Genomic DNA, 27,259 nt, shown 5'->3' on the forward strand with positions numbered 1-27,259 from the left:
CTAAGAATTACCTAATCGGTCTTCAACATTTTGAAAAATTGAGTTATGTAAAGCCAAAAGGTAAAAAATATTCGAGCCCCGGCCATTTTGATTATCATCGCTCTGAAGACGGAATTATGTATGCAGAAAAAAAAAATTGAAACCAACCTTAACAAGGTGATAGTCCCTGGTCCATTTAGGGTCCTCAGCAGGTCGGCCAGGTCGTCAGAATCCTCCATCGGCCCAGCATTCGGCGAGACACGGGTCTCCGAGAATCTTGCGTATTTTGACTTGAATTAATAGAATCGAGCACCTTTTTTACTCTCGTCTTACTCTCGTCTTGTTCACTCCCATTCAAAGGCCAAACAGCAGCAGCAGCAGCCAGCGGGAGGAGGGGTGGGGGGAGGAGAGGAGAGTTGTTCAAAGTTCACATGTTCATTTACTTCACTTGTGGTGAGGAAATATGTGAAAACCATTAACAATGAGCCTCGGAGGCTCGTGTCTCGCCGAATTTTGGGTCGACGGAGGACTCTGCCGACCTGCCGAGGACCCCAAATGGACCAGGGGCTATCGCCGTGTCAAGGTAGGATCTCATTCTGTACAAAAAGCGCCGAACTCATTACGTATTCAAGAAAATTCCGTTCTTAGGGTGGTGATTGCCAATCGCCACGCCGACAAAAGTTTCAATTCTGCTGTTTTTCTATATTATTGCCGCATTTCCACTCGGGTTTTCTGTCACTTTTCTATAAAATTTGGCGCCTTTCTTAATTATTGCTTTGTTGCCACCGTGAGAACAATTAATTAAACAGTTACATAAAAGCGTTATGTTATGCTAGTATTCTCTACATATCGGCATGGAATGTTAGTAGCCATTTTGTCTTCGGCCATTCGGGCATAATTTATTTAAGGATATTAATTCTAACAAAACTCATTTTCTTCGGAGGTAGTTATAATATATTTTTACTGTTGTCGACTTGTCGTTTACAACAAAATTATCATGTAGAATTGAAAATTATTTGTGGATAATCCCCATATTATGGGTGTTGTTCGATATAAACACTTGTAAATAATGTCTTATTATTTTTAATTCATTTTTTTTATTCAAAAATATTTTTTTTTTTTTGAAATTTTGAGCACTTGTCTACAAAATTAATAAATTTCTAACTGTTTTTGAAGGTTATGCGCTCATAAAAAAATATTCACGTTGAAATTAATTTTAACGAGGCCCATGCAATATTTTGCTGCCGGGCAACAGAATTTTGGAAAATCCGAATATCACGCAATGTATGCGGTTAAAAGCGATTTACGGAATGATGAATTTCCGGCTTAAAGAGTGGCACAGCCGGCTTTGTGTTTTTGCGCGCAATTATCGAAATTACAAACGGAAATATGGATCCATAAAATTGCAAAGCAGACGAGAGCAATCACTTTGATCGTCACAATGGACCATAAAACTAAATCACGCCGCGGCACAACGCGCGTCCGAATTCGCAATATTCAATTCTGCGCTGCCAAAGATTAAAGAGATTTCTGGTCGTGTGGAGCTGCAACGCAATAATACTCATATTTGAATGCAAATGAGTTAAAATAAATTTCGACAATGGCCGCGTAAACTGCATTGCATAATGGGGAGGTCCGTGAACGTCGGGTATTAACCGCAGCCGCCGAAACCAGCAGCAGCTCTCAATCAGCTGCGAAACGACCCTTTGCATTGCCAAATCGCGTTTGGTCCTTTTGTAGCGCCGCGGACTTTCCATTGCTGCGACCACCGACAATCGACATTGTATGGCAGTTAAAATTATTAATATTGCTGCATAAAAATAATTTAAAATTCGCGCTTCCACAAATTTAACTAAATGTTATTGCATCACTGAAACATTTTACTTATATTTATCCTCCACTATGATAAAATAACTTGTAAATCCAATTATGATATCACAATCAAATTAAAAACCAAATTTAAATTTAAAAGGGGGAAAATTCAAGCAAAATTCCTCCGTTGGAATTTTTTACAAAAAAAATATAACGTCCTTTCAATTACATAAAAAGGGGAAAATAAATAAATACCAATTTAAAAAAAATGCAAAATTGAAACTTATGAAACTAATAGATAATAGATTCCCAATTAGATTCACAACTAGGCGAAAATCTGAAAATAAATCGGGGTGAACTGGGAAAATATTTTAATAAAATGTAAATTTATTTGATTTTATTTTAAACGTATTGTGAAACACATATTTCCTAAAATTTTGATCTCGGCTTGAAAAATTCGATGATTACACAAATTTTATCCATGAGATACCTTCTCTAATTTCACGACAAATACAAAAATATATAATATTATTTTCCTTAATACGTATATGAAAGCTTTTCATTTCAAAGCCCTAATGTGCAAAAACTTTGTATTTATATAAAAAAAAATATTTTTCGCAAATTTATCAAATCAAATCGAGATAAAAATAATGTTTTTGTTTACCAGTTTTTTTTTCTTTTTAGTTTTTGTCATTTTCAAAAGCTTAAAGTGTAATTAAAAATAAGTAGCCCAGCCCTTTTCGGGCTTTTATTCAACCCGTTTTTGAACCCATGGATAAAAATTTAAAAGGGGGACGCTCGGCCGGGGCCGTTTATTTTGTAATCCAACTGCGGTGCGGCCCATTTTCAAAACAAAAATAAATTTGCACGTTGCTCCGTGGCTAACACCGAGGCTAATCCTGATTTACGGACACGAGAGTGCACTCGCGCCGCTCTCCACTTCCGTTCCACCCCTAATGCATCCCTGCCCGCTCAAGAAATACGCTAATTTTATTCATTCGCAGCCGCGGCGCGTCCAGCAGGGGCAGAAATTAAACAAACACCTTCGGGCTGAGCCGGTTGCGGTCGAGCTTTATTTACCTGCGCGCACTTCTGCCGGGGAGCTTGCAAATATAGTACTTAGTTGCGGGGCCGAGTTGCGAGCAGAGACCTCCCTGCCCGCCGCCGCCGCGTCTGTGGTTGCTATCCGCACTGCAATTATCACCTGCTGGTGGTTTCTTGGGACCAGAAAGCGCCGGGCGCTCACGTTACCTGCTCCCAGTGACCCATCCACTCTTTGTGGAGTAGTCTGGGCTATTTTTGTCTGCTAAACTCAACAATTTGGTCAACACGATCGACCCTCAATGTGAAATGATAATAAATCATTCATATTAAATCTGAATTAATTTCAGAATAATTTTAATAAAACTTGATATTGACTTGAAAGATTAGTTACTATATTTTTTTTTTAAATAAATTAGAATTAATTAATTTGTAAGTATTATAAACATCAATTTTTGTTAAATTTTAATAAAAAAAAGTTCCTACTGCAGGAATTTCACATTGAAAGATATACTTTCAAATTTTAGATGAATGTGAAGTGAAACGGGATTTTTATCCTTGTTAAAACTTTTGTTTTTATAATAAAATATTAATAAATGGTCGGCTTTACCAGTTTATGTCACAGAGTCTGCAACCCTATTTCATAAGTATGGAAAATGCACAAAATCTGCAAAATATTATAAAACATTAAAAAATTTAAATCACTAAATTACCTTAATTGAAATAACTTTAAACTAAGGAACTCAATTTAATTCGTTTATTCTATCACAGCAGGTCACAGCAGGGGGGGGGGGGATTACATTGAGGAGAGAATAAGCAGCCAGCCCTAGTAAACAAACTAAAACTCATAAGCATAATCTGAAAGCAAAAGTGTTTCCTAATTAAACCTTCTTGCTGAGCGGTGCCGAAAAGGGGAAATTAAAAAAAAATGAATAAAAAAATAAAAACAGTCACATATTTATATTCTTTACGTGCAATTTTAAACACGGAACACGAAAAGGCACCGCATACGAGTGAAGATTTTGCTAAAACTTCCGAGAATATTAGAATGGTTCTCTGGATTGTTTCTATCAAGGTATCTGAAGAAATGGATTAAAAAACTTTTTTTTTTAATATAAATAATGGAGTAGAAGTTCGTTTAATAATTTTAATTCGTATTATAATTTACAAATTTTACAACAAAGCAAAAAACAGTACATTTTAATCCATATTTGACCTCAAATGGAAATTAGTGTGCAAACAATCAACGTTGAAATATCACTTCGATTTGGAGAGAATGGAAGTATTTTTATTCATTCAATCGTATAAAAGAAGTACAGAGTACGCATTTATTTGTTAAAGTGCACCATCACAAAACTCGACCTCATATTATTCTTTCCAATCTCTTAAGCCAAGGTAGCAAACTATTTCGCATATTGCGAGACAGACTGCGCTGTCCCAGTTGCCGCGCCATTAATCACTCGCGAAACAGACGAAAAATATGCACTAGTCGAGAGCTGTGCTTGGCGCCGTGGGTGCGAGCGCGCGTGATAAATGAAAAGAGCAGGCACATTACCTGCGAATACATTACGTCGGAGGCGGCGAAAGAGAACACCAGAGGACACATGTAAACTACCGTGGCGCTGAAGGTGGAAAGAGAGAGAGGCAGAGGTGGTTGGGCATTGTAATGATATTGCCACTTGCAAAGTTTTGTGGCGAGTTCAGGTGGGTTCGGGCGCCGCAGCTGCTAATTCAAAGTTTGCCCACATTCCAGGCGAAGGAAATTATCAGATTTTCAACTCAGCGCCCCGGATAACTAGCGTGGTTGGCGGCAGAGGACAAAGTTTGTTTTATTATAACGGGCGGAAACTATATGAAATTTTTGTTTACAGGTCACAGAACAATATAGTTAGCTCTAATTGAAGTGAATAATTAGTAAACTAAATTCTATTCAAATCTATATTGATCTATCTATGTGTTTGGATTTACCTTATTTCCTGAAAAGCAAAATTTATTTTATTGATCTATTTAAAAGATTAATAAATTGAAAAGAAATTTTCTGCAGAAGTCGTACTCGGGTTGAACAGAAACAAGAAAATTATAATTTAAAATGTAATAAATATGCCATTTTTAAAATGATATAAATTATAGACTAGAAAGAATTACATTTTTTGATAAATTTCAAGAAGTGGCATTCGTTCTTTAAATTCATGGGGCAGATTTTTTTCGTTTGTCATGCCATAAAAAATTGTAAAATAAAGAACGGGAAAAAATATCTACATCACCTAAAGCTCTCCGGTGAACCGAAATCTTGCCAATTTTAGATTTTGAGATGATATGCAGAAGCATGAATTTGAATGGAAATCTTAAATCAATATCAATGTTTTCACCTCGAAAATTAATTTAGCAAAACCCACCCCTTTATTTTGTTTTATAAAATACTGGCTTATTCTGAAACATTAATTTAAGCACATATTTATTTTTATTTCTGTTTTTATGTACAATGGACTTCCTTTTTCAGTTAATTGGTCGATTTCTGTTGAGGTCAAGCGCAAAACAGGGAATTATTTTGCACGTTTACATGGAAACTCTTTGTACGTGCGATAATAAAGCGTCGTTTATGCTCGCTCGAAGCGGCCGTTTCCTAATTGGCGTCGCACGAGAGACTCGAATTAATTGTGTTTACGAGCATTTCATTGAAAAGCATCGCACGGGGAGACCAGCAACGATATAATGGCTTTAATATCTCGCACGAGAACCGCCTGCACCAATAAATATAAAATTAAACGGCCGGAGCTCTCTCTCGCTACAACAACATCAGAGGCCGGACGAAACGGGGGCGGCATCCAGGTGCCTTTCAAATTCGGGCAACGCGCCCGACCGACGGCACATATAACCCTTTGAAACGAGTCAAAATTCGTGCGTGTGCCCACGCGGCGGGTGAAACTGCAAAAATCGACCGTGCACAGTTTGTTCGTTCAGAGAGGATATTATTTGAAGCTCAAAGCCATCCGCAGCTCAAAGCAATTTGCAGAAATTTTGGAAATTGATGTCAATAACCGGTAAATTAATATTAAATTTTGTTCAAGGCAATTCCCTTTTGGTGAGAATATGATGGATTTATAATTTAACGTAAATTAAAATTAAAATTTAGTGTTTCGGGAAAGAGGAATTTCAAAGGAATGCAGGAACCAAAAATGCAATTTCAGAATCCTTTTGTCTTTTCAATAAACTATGTCTTTATAAATTTTGTATTTATTTTGAAAAAATTTCAATTGGATTTTTAAGAGAATTTATATTGAATTTTGCCAATTTGGAGATAAAAATCTTCATTTTTTTTTTTAACAATTTAGACACAATTTTTTGGTTAAGTAAGAAAAATGATAAAATAATATATAGAAATTGTCATAATATTGAGTACATTAATTTATTTTTGAAAGAAACACTTAAAAAATTTATTATATAATATAAATTTTAATGCATTGTAAAGAAGGAATTTGAAACGTTCAATCCAGGTTCAATCAAAATTTATACACCAGGTACTTGATCCCTTTCAAGAAACGTTTCAATTGTTGCCGAAACGATTTGGTGTCGCATAGGGGCGCGAAATCGATTTGGCTCTTGCAGCTGCAAAGTCGATCGGCACACCCGCTTATACTTTTCGGTGGCCGGTTGTTTGCGTATGCACCGACCGTGTGTGTGATGATATTAAACGGGGTCGCCGCCGATATTATCATTTCTCGCAAGTTCATCCAATATGGTGAAAATCCTCGGGTCTTATCATAAAATTGAAGATAAGTTTCAATTGACACGGCCGCGCTCGTGGGAGCTGCAAAGGAGGCTGGTGGAGAGAAAAGCGAAAGAAGAACTTTTCTTTCCTCTTTGTGCTGCGGTGTATTGTGTCTCTTTTGGGGGCAAAGAAAGTCTCGTAGAAATTCGAGCAGCACGCCCGCCGATTCCCGAGCAAAGAAAGTCTCGTCGGTATCTGATGAGACAAACGCCTACTCTCTCGGCTTATTTGCATTTTGGTTGAATTTTCGCACTGCAAAGAAAAGGCGACACGCGATGTGTATCCGCTATAGCAATTCCATGGAGTATAGACAGTCGCGATTTTTAGCACTCTCACCGCTTTGTAAATAAACGGAGATTAAATTTGCTTTTAATTATGTTGTCTTTCCAAAGAAAAACTGGTAATAAAATTTATTTATTCCCTTCAGGAAATTTTAAATATTTTCCGTTGAAAACTAGATTGGTCTTCAACCATTTCTGATATCTCTGTTGGTCCAAATCAAAAGTCGAAATCGAATGAATACAATGAGCACTGCAATCAAAACAAACGGTTCTGTTATTTGTGTTAACAGTACTGAAAAATCAACATAAAAAGGTAAATTTTCCGTTCGATACAAAATAAACTTCTACGCCATATTATGAAAATTGTAGAATTTACTTGTATGTAGATCAAGAGTCCCCATAAAGAAAAATTCATTTTGAACCTTTTCTTGCCTTTTCTTTCTTCACATAAAATATACAATTGTAAATTATTTCTAAAACAAAACTGAAATCACAAAATCTGTGGTTAGCTTCATTTGTTATTTTCTTTAGTTCTCTTCATATTGATTTATATTTCTTCTAAGGAAAATTATTAATTGCGTTGCACAAATTTTTTTAAAATATTTAATTTTTTTTAAATTTCCACTCATTTATGATAAACCTGCTGTATAATGGAACTTTTAAAGCTAACAATTCAAAAACTAAAATTACCCCATCTGAAAAAATTCAAGAATAAGAAATCAAAATTCTTCTCACTATTTCGAATAATTTCCAAAATCCCCCAATTTTTCATTTTTTATTTTGCATATTTTTTTTCCCTGTGCGTTAAATACCGCGACAAAAATCAAATTTCTCTTTCAAATTATATCCAGGGTTGCGGATCTCCTCTACAAATATCAATATTTTTTGTCCCAAACAACGTATCTACACCGATGTGAATGTAATGACGAAACTAAAAATTAAATTGTTTCTTATGATTTAAATTAAATCATTTCGTGTATGATATTGTATTTAGTTGCAAACATTTATTAATATTAAATTTTTCTTGTAATTTATAAACAACGACTTATTAAGGCCACCAACAGCAAATAGCAAAATTTATAAATTCTTTATATTTAATAACTAAAACTCATTAAAATTGTAGCAGAAAATTTTTATTATAAAAAATAAACAATTACAAACATTTTTTTAATCATAAATTTTGCAGAATGACAGTAATAAACATGAATTATTTTAATCAAAATTCAAAAAATAATAAACCATGATGGTACTACCAAATATTTGCACGCATTGATGCGCACCATTACGCATCACGCGAGGGGTGGCCACTGAAATAATGTATATCACCCTTGCTAAACGGTAATGGGGTAGAAAATACAAGAAGTGCAACCACAGCACAACAAAGTTGCGAGCATCAAGTGCGTTGGTGTAAGACGATTTTGGCGAATTGGGCAAGGAAGGTGCGGCGGCGGCGGCTGCTGCCAGAGGAGCCCCTTCCACCCCTGCCCGCCCTCTCGCCAGTTGGCAGGGCAAGATAATGCGCGCGCGTCAAAGTGCCAGCCGGGTATCAGTCGAAGTGCGGTCGTGCTCGCGGAAAGACCCCGTTCGCCAGCCGCCCCCGACTGCCGCCTCCACCTCCTCTTGCAGTCAGTTTGTGCTCTTTCGTGACCGTTCCGGAGACTTTGTTGGCCGGAATTCCGGAGCGGAATTTCCTAATTTGTTGTGCTTGCTGCGGACCCGTGGAGCTGCTGCAATTGGTCTCGGAATTCACCGTGAGAAAGGTACAGGTGGAATTGAGTGCCTATCTTTACAGTTTTCAGAAAAAGTGTATTTTTTCTCCGAAAATTCAGAAATGAATTTATTTAAATTTTAAGCAAATAATTTAAAATTAATGAAATGCGATGATTGATTTTCTTTTAAGAAGAATTTTTCAGCTCATTGTATCTTTTTACAGACAAGTTGATAAAATATCAATTTGTATGCAATTTAAAATAATCGGAAAACAAATAATAGACCAAAAATACCACTATTTTACTTTTTGTTCGTAATAATTGGGAACCAACTTGTGAAGAATTGTATACAAAACAGAATTAATTTTAACTTATAATTTAATTTTTGTGTAATTCTCCGTACACTTCATAGTTGATTCTCTTCACTATCAAAATCTGCATCTAATTTTGAATTTATATATTAATGACTGATCTTGAACCATTTAATTAAATTATATCGTTGAAGTGTTTGATTCACCTATTTTGTTCAATAAGCGTTCAAAGTTTTGATGGGAATTATATTTTTCGCCATCCTTCTAAGTTTGAATTTTAACGACTGGAGCATCCTGCGCAGAACTTTCGTTTGCTTTTTCCTTTCCGCATAAGCCACAGATGAAAGGATTTATCCGTTTGCCGACTCAAAACTCGCAGGCCCATAATGTGCGGAATGCACTTTTGTTGTCTTTTTCGCACAATGGAGAACCGCCGACTCGAGACTCGACTTTCGGCCTCCGGGGTCTGCATTCGCCAAGTTGGTTTGCGAGAGAGACTCGCTTTCCTTTCTCTTCCGACTATACACGCCGTGTTCTCTCTCCTAATGTAATAAAGAGGCGTAAACTTTGTGAAAACTTTGGCCACGCACCGCAGCAGTTTCCACCGTCTGCCGTGCTCTCTCTCGCTGTTTTTGATGCATTGCCCGATTTACTTACTTAGTCGGTCGCCTTCATTGAAAAATTACTTGGTGGAAAGTCGCTTCCAATTGTTGCTAAATGGCGTCAAGGGCAAAAGGCTTACTGCGAATTTTTGTGATCAAATATTTTTTTATAATTTCTCACGCTTTATGCAAGTTAAAATATTTCTTAAGGCTTGAAAATCAATTTGAAATAAAATATTACAATACTCGCAAAATATTAAACTGTTAAAGAAATTAAATTTCATGCAAACACTCTAGGTGGATTCCATGAAATCAGGCAATCCTTGTTAAAAATAAAAATAAAATAAATTTATAAAAAAATTAAGGACCCTAAAAGGCGAGCTGCGATCTTTTGGTCCTTAAAAAACCTAGATTTTTGTTGTGTCCAAACTAAAACTAAATGGGAGGAATAAAAAAAATAGGTGAACTAAATTTTAATAAATAAAAATTGCAGAAAAAAAATTTCTTTACAACGAGGTTCGCCCTGTTTCAATTTTTTTTTAAAGAAATTATTTCACTTATACAAAATATTATGGAATTGAGAAAGAAAAGAGAAGAGGAAAAGTAGCAGATGTCTGAAAAACGCCCGACATTAATGAATATTCCACCGCCGCGGGGAACCCACAATTTAATTAGAATTTTTGTATTCTTCATTATTATGCTGCCTGGAACAAAATTATCTCTATTATTTCAAGGCGAACGACTTTTTACTAGAATTTCAAAATAAATCATACATTGAACCAAAATTTGCAGTAAAAACCACCTAAAGCTAAATAAATTGAGCAAAAAGGTCTTACTTCATGGATAAAGTACGAATAATTTTGAATATTATTACAGAGGCACGTTATCATGATGAAAGCTACCGGCTTATTAAAAATCTAGTCAGGAAAATGTAGAAAAGCGGAAAAATATAATGAAATAAAATGATTCACTATCTGAATATTACAATAAAATAAATTAAAGAGGAAAATTCGTGAAGCCAGAGGCGATTGTTGCTCCGCAAAAAGGTTCACCCCTTTTTTCAGTTCTTTTTTGGAAGGGCAGATTGCATAATTAGCAAATGATTTCATGCGTGAGAACACGCGGCGGCTGAGATTCAAACGCAAAGCGCAGTGGAAAAATGCGGTGCGGCTGATCTTTTCATCGGGAAAGCCGGCTGGTTTTGAAGGAAAATCTGTTTTCGGCGCTCGAGCGAGTGAGCACGTTCAGCACTTTAATGTGTGCACTCTCGGGGGCTTATTAGCCAACTTGAGCCTCGCCGGCTCGGCGAATCTGACTCGGAAAGTTGAAAGCAGCAGCCACTGCCGGCACACCAGAATGAATTAAGAACGGTTTAAGTTCGCACGCACCCTCTCCCCACGCAAACAAAGAAAGAGAGCCCCTATCTGCGCTGCTGCGGCCAAACAAACCCGAAAATTATCTTCAAATGAACTCGAGTGCTTTTTTATCCACTCGGAATAATTGCAGCCAATGGCTACAAACAAGATAATAAATAATTTTTTTAATATGGAAGAGTCGAAAAAGTTTAATTTAGATTTGGTGCCTTCTTAAATTTTTCAACAAAAATGAGTTATAAATTCATCATGTTAATTATTTTTACTTCTAAAGATTTTTGGTAAAAATAATCACATTATAAAGGATTTTTTGTACTATCCTTGGGACCTTTTGTCAGGAAAAAAATACATTTTCACCAGTCTGGTTATCCATAATGTGGGCTGGAACGATTAATTAACAATTTGGTACACACTGGCTAATTGCAGACAACACCTAGTGACCTGATAGGAATCTAACTATGGAATAACGAGGCGTTGCCGGCATGTGTTACAAGTTGGCGCAACCAGCAGCTATTAACATCAGCAATGATGCTGGTACATGTCTAGTGGTGGCAAATGTCCTGAAATGGTGGTCAGTCCTGTTTATTAATTTAGTTTTATAATTAATAAATTAGGAAATTACTATACTTTTATTCCGGCGTTACTTTTTATATGCTCAATTTTATGGTTTTAATAATAAAAGTTGTACTTGTTTGTTATCTGCTGTCAGGGAGTTCATTTATTCCCATGGAAGAATAAAGTTTATGGCGTAATGCGTCGTCGCCAAATCTAATCTTCGACAGTAAATCAAAACAGAATTATCGTATCGGAGCGATTTACAAACATGCAAATTTCAATCTGCTCTGCATACATTCGAGACATCCATTTCGTGAGAGAGCAAAAACAGATTCGCTCTGCGGTGAAACTCCATTAATCACGCATTAAATGGGCTGTCGGCGATAATAATTCTGGCACTAATTTTTAATAAACAATGGCACACATACAATACACACGCTCGCGGTGGCAGCTGGATCGATTTTTAAAAGCAAACACTCTCCAGCAGTGGCGGCGGCGGCGGGCCGAGAGAAAAAGAGGGCCGGCGCGCCGTTATAAATAATTTCGCGGCACATCCAGCTCACAGCTCATTTAATACTGACAAAAGAGTTGTAATTTTCTCTAAATAATGCAGCGCGCAAAAAGCGCAGCGGCACGCCGCTCGTGCGAGTGAGGAGCGTTCCAAACACAAATACGGACTTTTTTTGCCATCCGCGCGCTCGCCGGATGAATTTGCACCATCCAAGCTCGGGCTGCAGCCGGATTAGCTAGGCCCGGACTGCCTTTGGCTATCACTAAAACGTCTGCTCACTTTTCAAAATTATTTTCATACCGACAAGAACAATTGAAAAGTAATTTTATATTTTTTTAAAAGAGAACATTATTATGGTTTTGATAGGAGAATCTTTTTTTCACTGGCCGAGAAACAATCCAGGTACATTATTCTTTTTATCACATAATATGAAATAAAAACTAGATGAAATGAAAATTAGAGTTTAAAGAATAATGATTTCAACAAATGACATGATACATAATAATAATCAAAATAATAATAATAAAAGTAAAACTCTGTGGCTTTTTTCAAATTTATAATCTTGCAATTGTAAGTGATGAATTAAACCAAAATAGGTTGGAGAAAAATGGGTTTCCGCCACTCAAGAAGCGCCTTCTTTAATTATTTCCGTATCAAATAACATTTTTATCTATTTTTGATCTCTATAAGAAAAATTTTCCCTTTTGAAAAATTAATTTTTTATTTTTTAACCCCCGACTTTTGGCAAAATATTTTAAAAGATAATTTACCATTGGATATAAGGGACAAGTTTACATAAAAAATGTAATATCTCGTGTAAATTGTAGAATAGAAGACATTACGGGATCTTGGAAGTTTTAGCAAAATTTTTGCTAGTGGTGATGCCTTTTTGTCCAACAATCTCTTTTTGTTAAATAATTGTTTTCAAAACTTGGATGTAAACAATGTACTTGTAACAATGTGGACAAATAAACAAAATAATAGTAATTAAAGTCAATTAAATATTACGAAATATTAAATAGAATTATTTTCATAATTTTTTTACATGACATTAGGTTACTTTCAGTCTAAAAAAAAATGTAAAAATTTAGTATTTTTATCTTCCTAGACGTATTCCTTGAATCTAGAATATATTTTTTAAATTTAATTTATATAAAAAAATAAATCAATTTAAATAGACTTAAAATAAAGCAAAACCAAGTGATCCACAAACTCCGATTGAAAGGCACTTGCAAAGTTTCAGTATTTTGATGGCGTGTGCGTATATTTTACCGCCAATGATCGGGAAGCCATCAAAGTGGATCATAAACAGAAAGTTTCCATCGCGTGCTTGGATTTATGCGAATCAATTACACGTGGCTTTGGTGTGGATTTATGACAAAATTATGTGGGAGGGGAGTGGAAAAAGCGATTCGGCACTCGGCCTTCAGTCCGGCCCTGCTGACGGCGAAGCGACAAATAATAATGCACTGGTAAAGGCGCATTCAAGGGCTTATTTTCTGGCCCGGCGCCAAAATTGTTAACCTCGTGTTCTACACTTATGACTGCTGGAGGCGGAAGGGAGGAGGGCCTCCTCCGGGGGCGCGAGCCGTTCGCTTGCGGGGACGGCGGCTTTAAGCAGATTATACGAAGCAGCGCACCGACGATTATCTTGGCCGCTTCGAAAAACGGAAGGAAACAATGCAAAGCTCATTACTTTCCCACTGGCAACAATGGCAACAGTTTTTTTTTCGGTGGAATAAAAGAGGAAGCGCAGTCCATTTTTTACGCGAAATCTAGCAAAGATGTAGAGACCGTCATGAATAGTGGAGAAGACTGTCCCAGGGCGAGAGCTCTCTAATTTTTTCATGCCAAAAGAACAAGGCCGGCTGAAAAATTTGCAAGCATTTGCAAGAACATTTTGTTTTGTGCGAGGCTGCTTTGCTCAAAACTTCCGGCTGAACTCTCATAAAAAATTGATAGTTTTCTGCTGCCGCTTTAGTTTGGTATGTTTCTAGACGAACTGGTACTAAAAGAGTTGAATTACGTCTCGAGACGATAAAAAGCGGATTGAGTGAAAACAAGTGCTTTGAAATTTCTAATTTTAGTACTTCTTATTGTTTTGGGATGGCCTCTATAAATTCTGGGTGAACAGTTGAAATGTTTTTCTGAAAATTGAAAATAAACTTTTTGTGGTAGAAAACGTTGGGAAATTCTTCTTTCCATTTTATTTCTAGGCTGATTTACTTTTGAAATGTTTTCAATCACTGATTTATTTATTTTTTCTGATAAATAGTAATAAAAAAATTGTATTAGTGGAAAAATCAACAAAAATAGGAATTATATTTCAATATATTGTCTAATAAGAAAATTGAATAAAAAAATGAGGATATGTCAATCCAGGTTGAGAGTTGGCTGGCCAATTCCACTTGTATTGAGCATTTTTCATGCATATTAAATAGATGAAAGGCGGTGGAGACACGCCAAAGGGAAATTGAAGATTCAATTGCTGGAAGTCTCGGATTTGAAATGGCCTTTCCTCGCGCGCGCCGTTCCTGCTCTTGAACTCGTCGGAGCTGCGCGCGTAATAGGAACTCGAGCAGAAGCAAAAGTCTTTTTAGTCAAAACCTGCGGCAGCCAAAAAACCACCCGCTGAGCTCCAAAGCAAACACGGCAGCCAAAATCTGAGCAAGTCTCTCTCAAACTACGCCAATTTGAGGGCACTTCACTTTTTTTCTCTCGATTTTGCTTAAAACGTTGGTCGTCGTTGACGCCGGCTAAATTTTAAGCGTGCCTAAAAGAAAACCTCCGCCTTCTTGGAACAAGAAAAAGAGCCGAGCGGGATAAATTCCAGCTGGCATTTCCAACTTTCCGCTTTGCATGAGAAAAATTTAATGAGGCAGTATGTGCTCAAGCCAGACCGAGTTTCTTCAAAACACATGGTGAATTCTCCTCGACCCGACGACTGCTTTTAAAACGTTTTTGTTTAAGCGACTACAAGTTGTACGTACAACTAACACAACAACAAGTGAAGCGGCAAAAAACGCGCCTTTCAATACTCGCGCCAGACACGGACGCAGTCATTGAGCGAATGCAGGTTTTTGCGCGAATGTCTGGAACAACGAAAGTGATCGCATAACTTTCGAGTGAACGCCAAACTTTGCTCTGTAAAGGAAAGAGTAATGGACAATGCAATAAACACGGCGTTGTCTTTCAGGAAAAAGTACTTTAAATTGATATTAAAAAAAAAACTTTCTCATTGAAAAGCAAAAGAATGAGGAGAAATGATGAATATTCAATTTTTATTAACTTAATGATTGAAGTAAATAAACTAATTTAATGGAATCTCGGAATATAAAATTTCGTAACCAAAAATCCAACTACAATTTGCGGAATCAATTAATACTTTTTTTTATCGATTAAACAATCTCCTATTTATTTCTGAACTAACCCTTGAGTATGAAAATTTGGCTTAAAATATCAGTTCGAGCTAAATTACTGACCAAATTAATTCATCCTCATTTTGAAGCTCTCGTCGGATGACAAAGTTTGCATTTTCACGCAATTCAGAATTGCAGAGAGTGCATGTACGCGGAAAATGCTGAGGTTTCATATTCGTGTGGCACAGAGAGAAACTCACACTAGCTGAAATGAAGTTAGATCTGCTGTGACTCTGATTCAGCAAATTATATGAAACGCGGTTGGAAACGTCACTGCAGGCAACTGCCTGGTGGTTGATTGGAGAGAAAGACCTGATCAATGTAAGAGAGAGAAACCCTGCAACTGACAGCAGCCTCTGGAGCCGTCTTTATTACATCTCTCTCGAAATATAAAATGTTCCTCGGAGGGCTTTTCTGCGAATTGATCGGCGCGAGAGTCGAGCAACTTTGCATTTATTTAATAACGCGCTCAAGGCTGTGTAGAGAGAAAGAAAGAAAGAAAGTTTGTTGCTCACTTATCCGCTTTACATAAAATGTATATTGAGCAATTTTGTGAAGTGCCAAAAACTGACATAAAATTATCAAGCTTTTCACATTGTTAATCGGATTAACAAATATTTTGGCCACATTTATGGAATTCTATCTCTAAAACTTTTAATTGATTGCAAGACAAAAACAGGAAAATCTAGCTTGGGAAATTTTTTGACACAGAATCTGGAAATTTTGCACATTTCTTTGCAAAGTTATAATTTTGTATTTGAAATTTGAGAATACCTTTTTAAAAAATTTAGAACTTTTTTTAAAATTTAAATAAACTCCAAACTCTACCTGGCACTGCCTTGAACTTTTTCAGTTAATGTTTATGCCTAAAAATAGGCTTTTTTTATTAAAAAGTGCTTCATACCAGTCGCAGTTTGCATAATTCTATAATTTACTTTTGCGAGAGGAAGGGTGGAATTTTCCGAACAACCCTTTGTAAAAAGACAATTATGGCAGTCTTTCATGCTCCAACAGCAATTTTCTCTTCACCTTTTACACCAAATTGACCTCTTTGCAAACTTCTGTGCCTGCCAAATTGGGCGCGTCCTAGAAAAAGTTGCTCCAGAACGGAAAATATGGTGCGAAATGCATCACGGAGGGTGAGTCAGCACTCGCTAAAGCAACCGCCATGAAACCATAAAGCCCTCCGAGAGAGAGAACCGGCCGGCCGCCATTACTCTTAAAGAATCTCTTAAAGACCGGCCCGACTCTCTCCACTCTCATTTGGCTGCAACTTTTTTGGCAATAAACGGACGCACGAAAGTCCATACGCACGTCCGCTCGTCTTGCTCCGTCAGTTTGGGTTCGGATTGAATAATGCTCTCTTGTGGAGCCACCCCCGCCCTTGTATATACCTGGTGGTCGCGGACGTGATTTTAATATGGAACAGTCTGACAGATAATATAATATCTGCAACTCGCCGGCTCAACCGTTTAGTGCTTTTTGACTGCTACATTTGCGTTCCATTTATTGATCATGCCTGGCGCGAGCGAGCGAGCCTCGTCCGATGTACATAGATATAGGCAGACGCGTGCACCAGTCACTTCCGATGCGGAGGCCGAACGAGAGCTTCCCGCCGCCCTCCGCCACCGCCGACATGTGTGCAGCGGCCAAACAGCCAGAAAACCCAAACTGACGCATTCAAGCCCTTAAAGTGCGGGCTGGGGGCAAAGTTTTGCAACACCATCCGAGCAGGGTGATCTGTTTGAGTCGAAAGCCGTAGACGGCTACGATATTTACTTTGATAGGGTTTGTCAAATGTGCGCTGAAAAGAGCGAGCAAAATATAATTCATTTTCCCAACATGCAAAAGTTTATCAAAACAAATGACACTTTAAAGAACCTTCAATTATTTTATTACATGATTTTGTGTTAAATAATAGTATTATTTTCATTTCTCATTTTCTATTTGGGAAGGGACTAAAATAAAAAAAATCATATTTTAATATTATTTGAAATTATTATTATGTAATTTAAACAAATATTTTTTGCATATTTTAAATTAGTTATTTATTTAACAAATAGTTAAATTTTTTGAAAAATTAGCGGAAGAAATTAAAAACTTCTAACGAAATTTTCATGGTCTATATTACGCTATATTATGACGGATGCGTTAAGGGTACAGTTTCACTAAAAGAAAAGAGAAACTTCTAAGTTGGAATCCGCCTTTGCTGCATTAACGCAGAAGCCTGCGAGCGGAAATTTGCACGATATTAGAATTCACTCACAGTTCGCAGTTCATGGTCGCGAGAGTTTTTAAAAGTTGGGCCAACCCTTTCGAGAGAGTTTGGGATCTGTGTGGGAACGCCAAACAGCCCGCAGGACCCAAATTTGCATATAATGAAACAAGGGCCTGTGGCATGTTCCCTGGGAAAGTTGTGCGAGGCCGTGGGGAGAACGTGGAATTTAAATAAATATACAAAATCAATGACGTGCCGCGTGTGTGCGCTTTTATGTTGAAACAAACGCACACCAAGTGAGCGACAACAACCGCGGTGCACAGCAAACTTCTGCCTTTAAACAAATTGCTATAAACTTGTCGAGGTGCAGCCGTCAATCGCACATTTGCTCCCAAATGGCTGCTGGCCAGAAACGCGTCAGCTGCCCAAATGGCCTCGGCGGAATTTCCACTGTTTGGTGCCCAGCGAAGTCAAACTTTTGCTCAGCAATCCACCAACTCGACATCAAAAGCTAGGGTGTTCTCACGTGTAAAAACAAAAAATTCAAAATTTTTTATGAACTTTCCGAAACACCATTTTATTAATTTTAAAAAAGAATTGTTAAAACTAAAAAAAGAGGAAACATATAATGTAATTTCCTGTGAATTGAATTTAAAAGTTTTTTCCTCCTTTGGTAATTTTAGTAGTTTCTGCTTCATAAGAAAAACAATATCCTGTTCCTATGAAGCAATAACAAGAGACTAAAAAACCGTAGAGGAAAAGTCTACTTGAAATTCTATTCACCATGAGCCTCGACATTCTTCTACAAAATGTAATTTTGTTTTAGAAATGTTCCTTTTGCCAAAAAGTCTCGTTTTTTGCTTTCAAAAATGAAAGTCACTTCAAATTACACACAAAAATCTTTTTGAACTTTTCATTTATTCCAAATTTTTGGACAAACAAACAACCATAATGAGCACCAGAATTATATTCATCATTTTATTAAAATAGACATTTTTTTAATTTTGGACACCCATTTTGGAACGTTGGCTGTCTATTACTGTCTTCGCAACTTAAGCAATATCAAGAGGCACACGAGGCTGAGGGAAGCGACGCGAGAGCGTCACATCCAATCAATATCCCATCGACGGACTGTTTCTTGCCGCCCTTCGCGCTGCTCCACCTGATGAGCAAAATTAATTTATCCCCGGGAAGAAAATGAGCCACGCAGAGAGAAAGATAGCCCTAGGCACGTTCTCGCTCATCCCGCAGGATTGCGTCAGTTATCGCCCGGATTGGAAACTTGATCGGGGCTAATAGGTTTGTCCTTTGACCTGGCCCATCCAGTGTCATTCAAACGAGCCCTTATTAGATCACACCCCTAATGAGCGGCAAGCAAGCCGGCAAATTGATGGGCCGGAGCACCAACCCTCTGCTTGTCGGGCGGAATTGCGACGCTGCAAAATTCTAGGAATATATGATGTGCATGCGCGAGGCAAGTGCCATTAATCGCAGGCCTAGCTGCGCTGACGGGGTCCAACATTGTGCCAGAATGGCAGATATTTTTTAAAAAAAATTGGAGTCCTCATGTTTGCATTTTATGAAAATATTCATAGATCTATATATAAATGAATAAGGTAATTCTTGACAAAATAAAATAGAAAATAAAATAATATAATCACTGCAAGGAGAAAAAAGAAAACAATAAAAACATGCTTTTTTTCTTGTCGAATAATTGATTTTACTTTTTAATGGACTTCACCTTAAGTGCCCACTTCTTCTCTCTTTCGATTAAACTAATGAGGTCTTATGAAACGATCATTTACATTCTGATATTGTATTTTATTATTCACAGTTTCTTGAGTATCAATCCTTGGACTTAAAATACTTTAGAATTTATGTCTTTACTTCATTAAAAAAAATCTCTTCGTAAATTTGTAAAAGAAAAATTTAACGGTTACTATTATAAGAATAAATTATTCAGACATTTAATTTCCGTGGAATTTAATTATGTAATAATATTATTGATTTGACTATTTTGACATTCCTTTTTGGACACAACGTGGCACCCCTTTGTGACATGCCATGCCACGATCCCTCGCTAGCTGCCCTCGCCGCCTCTCTTCGCCTAGTTTTCAATAGGCCTTTCCTTGTCCCCTGGAATGCGCTTTTGAATAATAATTCGGCCCTCCGGCACGTACATTTGCCATTGCTGTTAATCATTTCACGGGCCGTGTGTGAGAGTCTGTTTGCGAGGACGAGCGAAACAAAAGGGCAAAATCAACAAGCGAAAGGGAAATCTGTCGGCTGGAAGATGGCGTTCATTTGTTGGTTCGAATGAGACGCTGAAAAGTGGGTGCCCGCTTTTGCGGCTGCAAATCTGAAAGGGTTAACTCTTCCGATACGCGACCGCCAGAATGCTCGCTGGAGTCTTTCGAGCTGAAAAAAAGATGCGCGTTTGACGGTGCTTCTCTGACGTCTCTTTATAAATTTCCACCGTTCAAAGAATGTCATATACTCAAAAATACTTTACTAAAACACAAAAAAAAAAAATGTATCGAGAAATAATTTTTATGATTTATTTTCATTATGAATTACAATTAATTAGAAACAAGAAAGGTAGATTTTGGGAAAAAATAAAACCGGCTAAGTGAAAAGGAAAATGGCCCATAGATCTTTTTTAAAAAAACTAAGAACAAGAATTTTTTAAATTGTTCTTTATTCAACGGAACTAGCTTGGATTAAATAATATTTAAGCCACGAAAATGCAACTGAATGCCATAAATTTTTATAGCGATAGAAATAAAAACATATTTTTCTCTGCATTGACTTTTGAGAAGTTGTCAATTGTAACATTTTTTTTTTTATTACCGGGAACCATCAATCTGTTTCACCGCTGCATTTTCCGCCTCGTTCGCGTGTCTATTTAGCTACAAAGTGTGTCACGGAATCAGCTGGAATAAAATTGCTCGCGAGGCGGAACGAAAACGAATCAACCGAGCCAAATTAGCGAGGGAGAGGAAAATCGTGTGACAACCAATTGCTGGCAAATGAAATCAGCGTGCACCTGTCTGCACTCTGGCGCTAATTTTTCCGGGATTTCGCGCGACACGCCTCGCCGCTCGTCAAATATTGAAAGCACAGCCGCGTTCATAATGCAATTCTGCCGAGAGGAAAACTAAAGGGTTGGCTTTCTCGCCTCTTCTTATAGCGCGCGGCGTCCGGTCGCGTCCATTCAGCGCACCGCCGACTTTTATGTATTGATTTTGAGTTACTACGGCGCCGTAAAAAGTTTTACAGCTCACAAATCACAGATTTATTGTGTACACAAATAAAGGCAGACATGCGATCGACTTGTTTTTTTCCCTCCACTGTGTCCTGCTTCTTTCCGGCAGGTGAAGTTGCTTTGCTGCAAACCGACAATGGAATATCGATCGCCTCAATGTGTGTATTCACTTTATTAAAAAAAAATACACACACTGCGAAAGCGGCCCATTGTGAGCAGGATTTGTGTGTGCAAACTTATTCCATTCAGAGCAAAATTTTCACGCTTAAGCCGTTAGAAAGGACAAAGCAAACAATTTTTTTTAAATATATATTAAAGATTTCCTGAGCTCTATGGAATCTTCAAAGAAGTTTTTTTACTACAATATTTCCTAATTTAGTTCTAGAAATGTTTTAAATTTAAAGAAAGAGTTAGACAAGGATTAAAAGACTTAGAGACCCTTTTACACTTTCAAACATTTTTTTTTATTTAGAGAAAATTTCTAAATAAATAAATTAATAAAAAACGGTTAAAAGTATGCTTAAAGGGATTGAATTGATGGGTTTTTGGAGTTTTTCTCTCTTATATTAATTATCCTTTTTATTTGAAATAATGTTTTCTATTAAATTTTATGCTAATTTTTCTTATACGGAAAATCTCAAAAGTTTTAACTTAAAATTGACCAATGCCTCAAAATAAATATAATCTTTGGAAAAATCAGTCTACAAATGGAAGGGGTAATTTTTTTCACCATTTACACAGACCATTTTATGAATCAATTGAAAAGAAAACCACAAAATCCGTCATATATGCTTTTTTATTCCTTTTTAATGTCTCTTGGCAGATTAAATATCTTTAAAGAATTTTCACCTTCCATTAACACTGAAGAGGTGGTATTAGCGTGGACTCAAAGTTTGATGCCTAGGGAAGAGGCTTAATAGAAAAGCTCATTAACGTGTTGAAAGCGGCAATTCCCCCTTGCCAAGCACGCGAGAGCAACACACTCGTCAGAAATTTCTATATTCCATATGCTCGCGTTATTTTCAGACTTTTATTTCTTCGTGTATTTATTTTCCACTCGGAGAAAGAAACACTTATTAGGATGTTGATGTCGTTCGTCTTTTCCTGCAGGAATAAAACCGGTCATAAAACTCGGCGCGTCCCGCAAGGAATAAACTGCTCTAATTCAATTAAACTCGACTGCGCGCCGGCTGCGAAGAAATTAGCCAAAAAGGCGGCGGACCCACCATAAATTATTTCAACTATCTCACGTAATAAAACGGGCCGGCGTCTTCGGCGAGCTGGGACTGCGCCGCCGCTTTATGAAGATTTGTTGCCGCCCGCCTTAAGCCTCCTTTAAGGTGTATGAATTATTTTATTGCCGCGTTTGTTCTGCCGTAATGATAATTTGGATTTATTTGAACTGCATTACGGTTTCTGTTTTCTATTTGTCTCGTTAGTCCCCCGTGCTTAAGAAGAAACACAATACAGTGTATATAATTTGAGCTTCGAGTGCAGCGTTGTGAAGAGCTTTATGTTTCAAGCCATCTTTTCTCAGGTTAATCCTTTGTCAAGTCCTTTGTGATTTGTTTGTTTCGCCGTTTTCACAAGACTAGCTCCCGTTTTCTTCTCTTCTTCAAAGCGGCTCATTTAATCCAAAGTAATTACTCGAGCTCGCGAGTCCGCGGTAATAAAAGGAGCTTGCGAGGAAGACCGTATGAGAAGGAACAAGCAGAGCCATTTTTGTAATTGAAAGCAAGCTCACGGATTATGAAAGCTTCTTAAAGAGAGAAATTGTCCTCCGTGAGAAAATAGAAAGAAATAAAGGGTAGTTAACTCTAAATAATTTTTTGAACCGTCCTTTGTAAGACAATTTTACAAACAAATGGCAAATTTCGCCAAATCAAATAAACATATTTTCAGATCACCTATAACTTTTTTATAAAATCGTAATTAACTTCTAAAAATGCATTTTATTACACAAATTAAATATATTTACTTAAAATTTAAAACAAATATTCGTAAAGAACAATCAAGTTTAATTTTATTTGTATGGAAATTATGATTGATGTTAGAAATTGTTCTTAATTGTATAAACATCAACATTTTTTAATCATTTTAAATTATATTTGGAAGTAATTAAATTCTTTAATAATGTAATTATTTTCTCTTCTTTTCACTAGTTATGAAAGAAATAATTACAACTGAAGCTTAACAAACAGACAAAGCAAAGCTTCATTAACATAAATGGTAAATTTATCAATTTTTTGTTCTCTCAATTTTAAAGAATCAATGAAAATTCTAATCAAAATCAGTGAGTTTGTCAAATGAATGAAGTTTCACAAACGCTGTTAGTAATTGCCTCTTCATTCTTGATTTGATTCTGACTAGAATTATGATAATTATCATTCACAACATTAATGATATAAAATCAATATGTGCAAAGCACACTGGTTTTGAATAATTATTGGAAGCAGCAGCAGTAATTAATTGCCGACCGCAGAAGCAAACAAAACGCGATGCGGAGTGAAATTTTTTCCGGCAATTAACCACAGTCTGTCTGTCAGTGGGTCGATTTTTGGATTTTTGTGTGGGCGACCGACCGCTTGCCTGTGTATTATTCATGAGGATACCGAGCGTGAATACACATTGTGTTCGCGCAGCAAAACCAAAATAGGCTTTGGTAGTTTCACTCGGGGCAGCGACGCCGTTTTTGCCGCTCACCTGGACGCGAAAGAGCCCGGTGGCTTTTTGCACTGGAAAGGTGCGGAGCGAAATCCTCCTAGTGCACCACTGGCCAGTCTCGGTCCCCTATGCCTGGTTTTCACGAGACGACGAAGGGCTTCTCGTGTTTGTGGACGCACAAGGATTTCCTCTTGACAGCGAGGAAAACACGAATTCGGTGCAAAATTTCCTCAATCACTGAGAAAGAGAAAAATCTTTTGAATTCCACTTTAACTAGAAAAAAAAGAAACTATACGTACCCCAAGAAAGATACCGCTCGGAAAATTTGGTTAGTTTTTTTTATCTGCTTAGTCTATTTTATGCCAAGCTCGTGTTTATCTTATTTGAAGCAATAAGCTTGACATCCGAGTTTAATTATGAGCAGGAAAGGGTGAAAACTTAGTAGAATGTTTTGTAACATATAAATGAAATTAAATTTATGTTTATGTAACAAATAGTTCTAAATACCCCTATTTGAAAATAACAACTGTGAGTTGAATAATTTAAATTTTACCATCACTAAAATTCAAAATTGAATGTTAATAGTAAAATGTGTTTATATTCGGTCTCAAAATTTAATATTAATTTTTGCCTAGTATTGTTTGATGTACACTTTATTATTTAAGGAATACGGTTTTCATAATTTCTCTCAAATCAGGTAGCAAATGAACCTAAAACAGAGAGAGAGAAACTCATAAACTGAAAAACTTCAAAATTTTGCGGAAAATAAAAACAAATGTAGATATTTAGATACTGCACCGCACGCACATGAAAAATTCCACCTGCGTCAAAAGGGAGGGCGGCTGGGATAAACAAACATTAATAAAAGACAACGAGTGCGCATTAGTCGGAGAGGGCGGGTGGGCAAAGGCGGCGCCGTTATTTATGTTTGCCCATCAAAACTCTTTTACTCGCGGATTTGCGCGCGCGAGAGAGAGAAAGAAGCGCGATCGTGGGCCGCACGCAGCGGCGAGGAAAACTCATCCGCCGCCGCGCGTCTATCAATCTAAGTGTCCCCGGCGCGAAATCTTGCTTGCCAGTATCATTCTTCTTTTCGGCGCGCTAATCCCCTCGCCAGCTCAGCCCCTACGCACCCTGCAACCGGCCGCTCGGTCACCCGGACTTTTTGCCAACTGCTACTTTCCGCCGCCCACCCAGCAGCACCACCACGCAGAATAAAAGAAAAAGATCCTTCTGCGGCGACAAAATCAGCAATGTTGACCAACAGACTGTGAGCTCAGCGCTGCGACCGACAAACTTTCCTTTGTTGTTGTTTCAAGAGAAAAAAATTGTACATTGAATTTTTTTCATTTCATTTTTTGGCTGATATTGCTAAAATAAAGATTATTTGTTTGGAAATAAATAAATAAAAATGTCTTTTTTTCAGTAAATATCAGTCATATTTTTATGTTGCCAAAAAAATAATGCTTATATGTTTGCCCGTATTTGAGATACAAATATAATAAATTTACCTGCGTTTAAAAAAGTACATACTATAGAAAAATAAATATATGTATATGATTGAAAATATTTGTATCGATTTTCTTCTATCAAAAAGTACGAGGAAATGCCAAAGCTTAATTATTGGAATGGATAGCGTACCACAAATTTTACTGCAGAGTTGCCCAGCAAATATGGAAATTGAATCAATATTTACGTTTGGTGTTTCCTTTAATAAACTGAAAATTTCACATTTTGCGCGTTTTTAAAATCCAGCTTTTTGGTCCGATTTTTCCTTGTCGCTAGCAAAGTGCAAAAAATGGCGCTTTTAAAAGCAAAACACGGAGAGCAGCCATTTCGTCTCTTTGGAATTCGCGTGCGTCGTCGATCCATCATTCCGCGCCAACGCACCAACGCAAAATAACTAACCTGCTGCGCTTCTGTGGCGCGAGAAATGGACTGACCGGAAAGCAAATCCGTTGATTACCATCAGGCCATTTGTACTTGTTAGCGCGGCGCACATTTCGCCGGATAAATCTTTCCATCGGCTTGGCCGAGCGCGCTTTTTTTGTAATGTGGATTTATTTTTCTGTGTTGGTGGCGGTTTTGCTTTTATTCGCACGCCAACCAACAACGTTTACACACACGCACACAGATGTGTGTGTATGTTTTTGTAAATACTTTATTATTGTTATCGCAGAGGCGGCAGTGCGGACGCGTGAAACGTTTCAAAGTTCATTCCCATGTACAGCGGTTGTGGCGGCCGAGGGGGACGTGCAGGGCCAGCGCGCGGTTGATTGTTTTGCATTTGATTACATTTTTCTCCCTCCCTGCACAATCGCAGTTTGAATTCGTAATGATGCGCTAAAATGGGAATTAATCTGGTCCGATGTTGATTTAATCCTATAATACTTTGTGTGTACCTTGCAAAGTATAATCCATGAAAAACGCATTTCTTTTTTTAAATCGAGCAGATTAGAATTAATTTATTAACAATTAGTCGCGACGGGAGGTGTGTTCATGTTTTTATTTATTATAACAAATATTCATTTAAAATTTAATTTTCTTTAAATTTTATTTAAAACACTGTATTTTTCTATCTTGAATTTGATATATCTCAATTACCCTGCAATACCAAATCCTTTATAAACGGTTCTCATATCATTGAGGATGTTGTTCTTATTTATTATTTTATAATACTTTGAAATTCTAATTAATAGATTAGTTTATCCAATGTCATATAATTAGCAAAACACATATGGTTTTAGGGCAAAAAAAATTAATTTAAACCGAGTTAGAAGATTTTTTTTAATAATTTTTTAAAATAAAAATTACAATAAGTATGTTTTAAGGGAAAGAAGCTTATTAAGATGAATTTTATATTTAAAAAAAAACACCTTGAGAGAAATCTTTTACAGAAAAAAAGCATAGATTTTATGATTTTTTAATGAAATTTGTTTATAATTGCTTTTCAACAATTTTCTCTCTCATTTAAATTTGCAATATGAGCACGTCTCTGTGATTTTGAAATTGTTTAGGTGCCTCATCGCATGGGTGAATGAAAAGTAGCTTAATTGCGTGGCCGACATGACCACTCACGTCTGCTGCTTCTCACAAAGATGACGGTCCACACCAATATATTATCCCTTGCATTCGTCTCGCCGACTCTGAGCGCTTTGGCGAAGTTGGCCACTGGCGACAGTTCCACTTGCGACGGACGAATAATCCAGCGTCCAGCCGCCTCGCCCTTTTTTGCACCGACGAGCAAGTTTGTTGTCACACACACGGGGCAAACTTTCACCCTCGAGCTAGCTCGGAAAGGACTCTTCCATTTGGCCCTGCGAAAAATACGTGCTTATGCAAGTCGGCGCTAGAAGACTTGTAATTTAGCCGGGGTGGCCGTTAAAGCGATGCAAATGGCCCCGGGAAGGTCAAAGGCGGGCCGGCGTGCGAAATTAGGGTGCTCTCGCAGAAACAACAACGGCCGCAGCATCAATCAAGAGCAAAGTTGTGCAAACAGGCGTCGCCAGCCTACCTGCTATAGGCGTCAGAGAGAGAGAGAGAAAGAGCTCTCGGCGCCCCACTAATTTATAAAGGGCTCCTCAAGGTGTGATAGCAGACAAATAATTCTGTCCGAGCAAAGTGCAGGACGATGTAAAAGTCCTTTCCAGTTGAAAATATAATTTGTGTCCATTTTTACAGGCATTAGAATTTTTAGCCGAATACATAATTATTTAATCAAAATTACTGATGGAATGAAAAGTGGACTTT

At 37.2% G+C, this 27,259-nt stretch overlaps 2 protein-coding genes across 16 annotated transcripts in view; one reads left to right on the forward strand and one right to left on the reverse strand.

Moving 5' to 3' along the window:
• Positions 1-311, reverse strand: part of LOC132198550 (potassium voltage-gated channel subfamily H member 6) — a 164,977-nt gene extending 164,666 nt beyond the window's left edge. For all 12 annotated transcript variants that reach the window (XM_059622614.1, XM_059622615.1, XM_059622613.1 and 9 more), the window contains exon 1: positions 148-311. In XM_059622614.1, coding sequence (XP_059478597.1) covers positions 148-218 — 71 coding nt within the window. In that variant the 5' untranslated portion in view covers positions 219-311. The remainder of the gene's footprint in view (positions 1-147) is intronic.
• A 125-nt stretch (positions 312-436) lies between these two features.
• The window catches only part of LOC132199155 (TWiK family of potassium channels protein 18-like), a 124,507-nt gene continuing 97,684 nt past the window's right edge, over positions 437-27,259 (forward strand). For 3 of the 4 annotated variants that reach the window (XM_059623680.1, XM_059623678.1, XM_059623681.1), the window contains exon 1: positions 8,444-8,642. The gene's annotated coding sequence lies outside the window, so the exon portion shown is untranslated. Of the gene's footprint in view, positions 563-8,443; positions 8,643-27,259 lie in introns of those variants that run through there. The other variant, XM_059623679.1, reaches the window with a different exon arrangement.

The sequence above is a fragment of the Neocloeon triangulifer genome, unplaced genomic scaffold (assembly GCF_031216515.1).
Source record: "Neocloeon triangulifer isolate White Clay Creek 2 clone unplaced genomic scaffold, ASM3121651v1 ptg000013l, whole genome shotgun sequence".
Taxonomy (NCBI): domain Eukaryota; kingdom Metazoa; phylum Arthropoda; class Insecta; order Ephemeroptera; family Baetidae; genus Neocloeon; species Neocloeon triangulifer.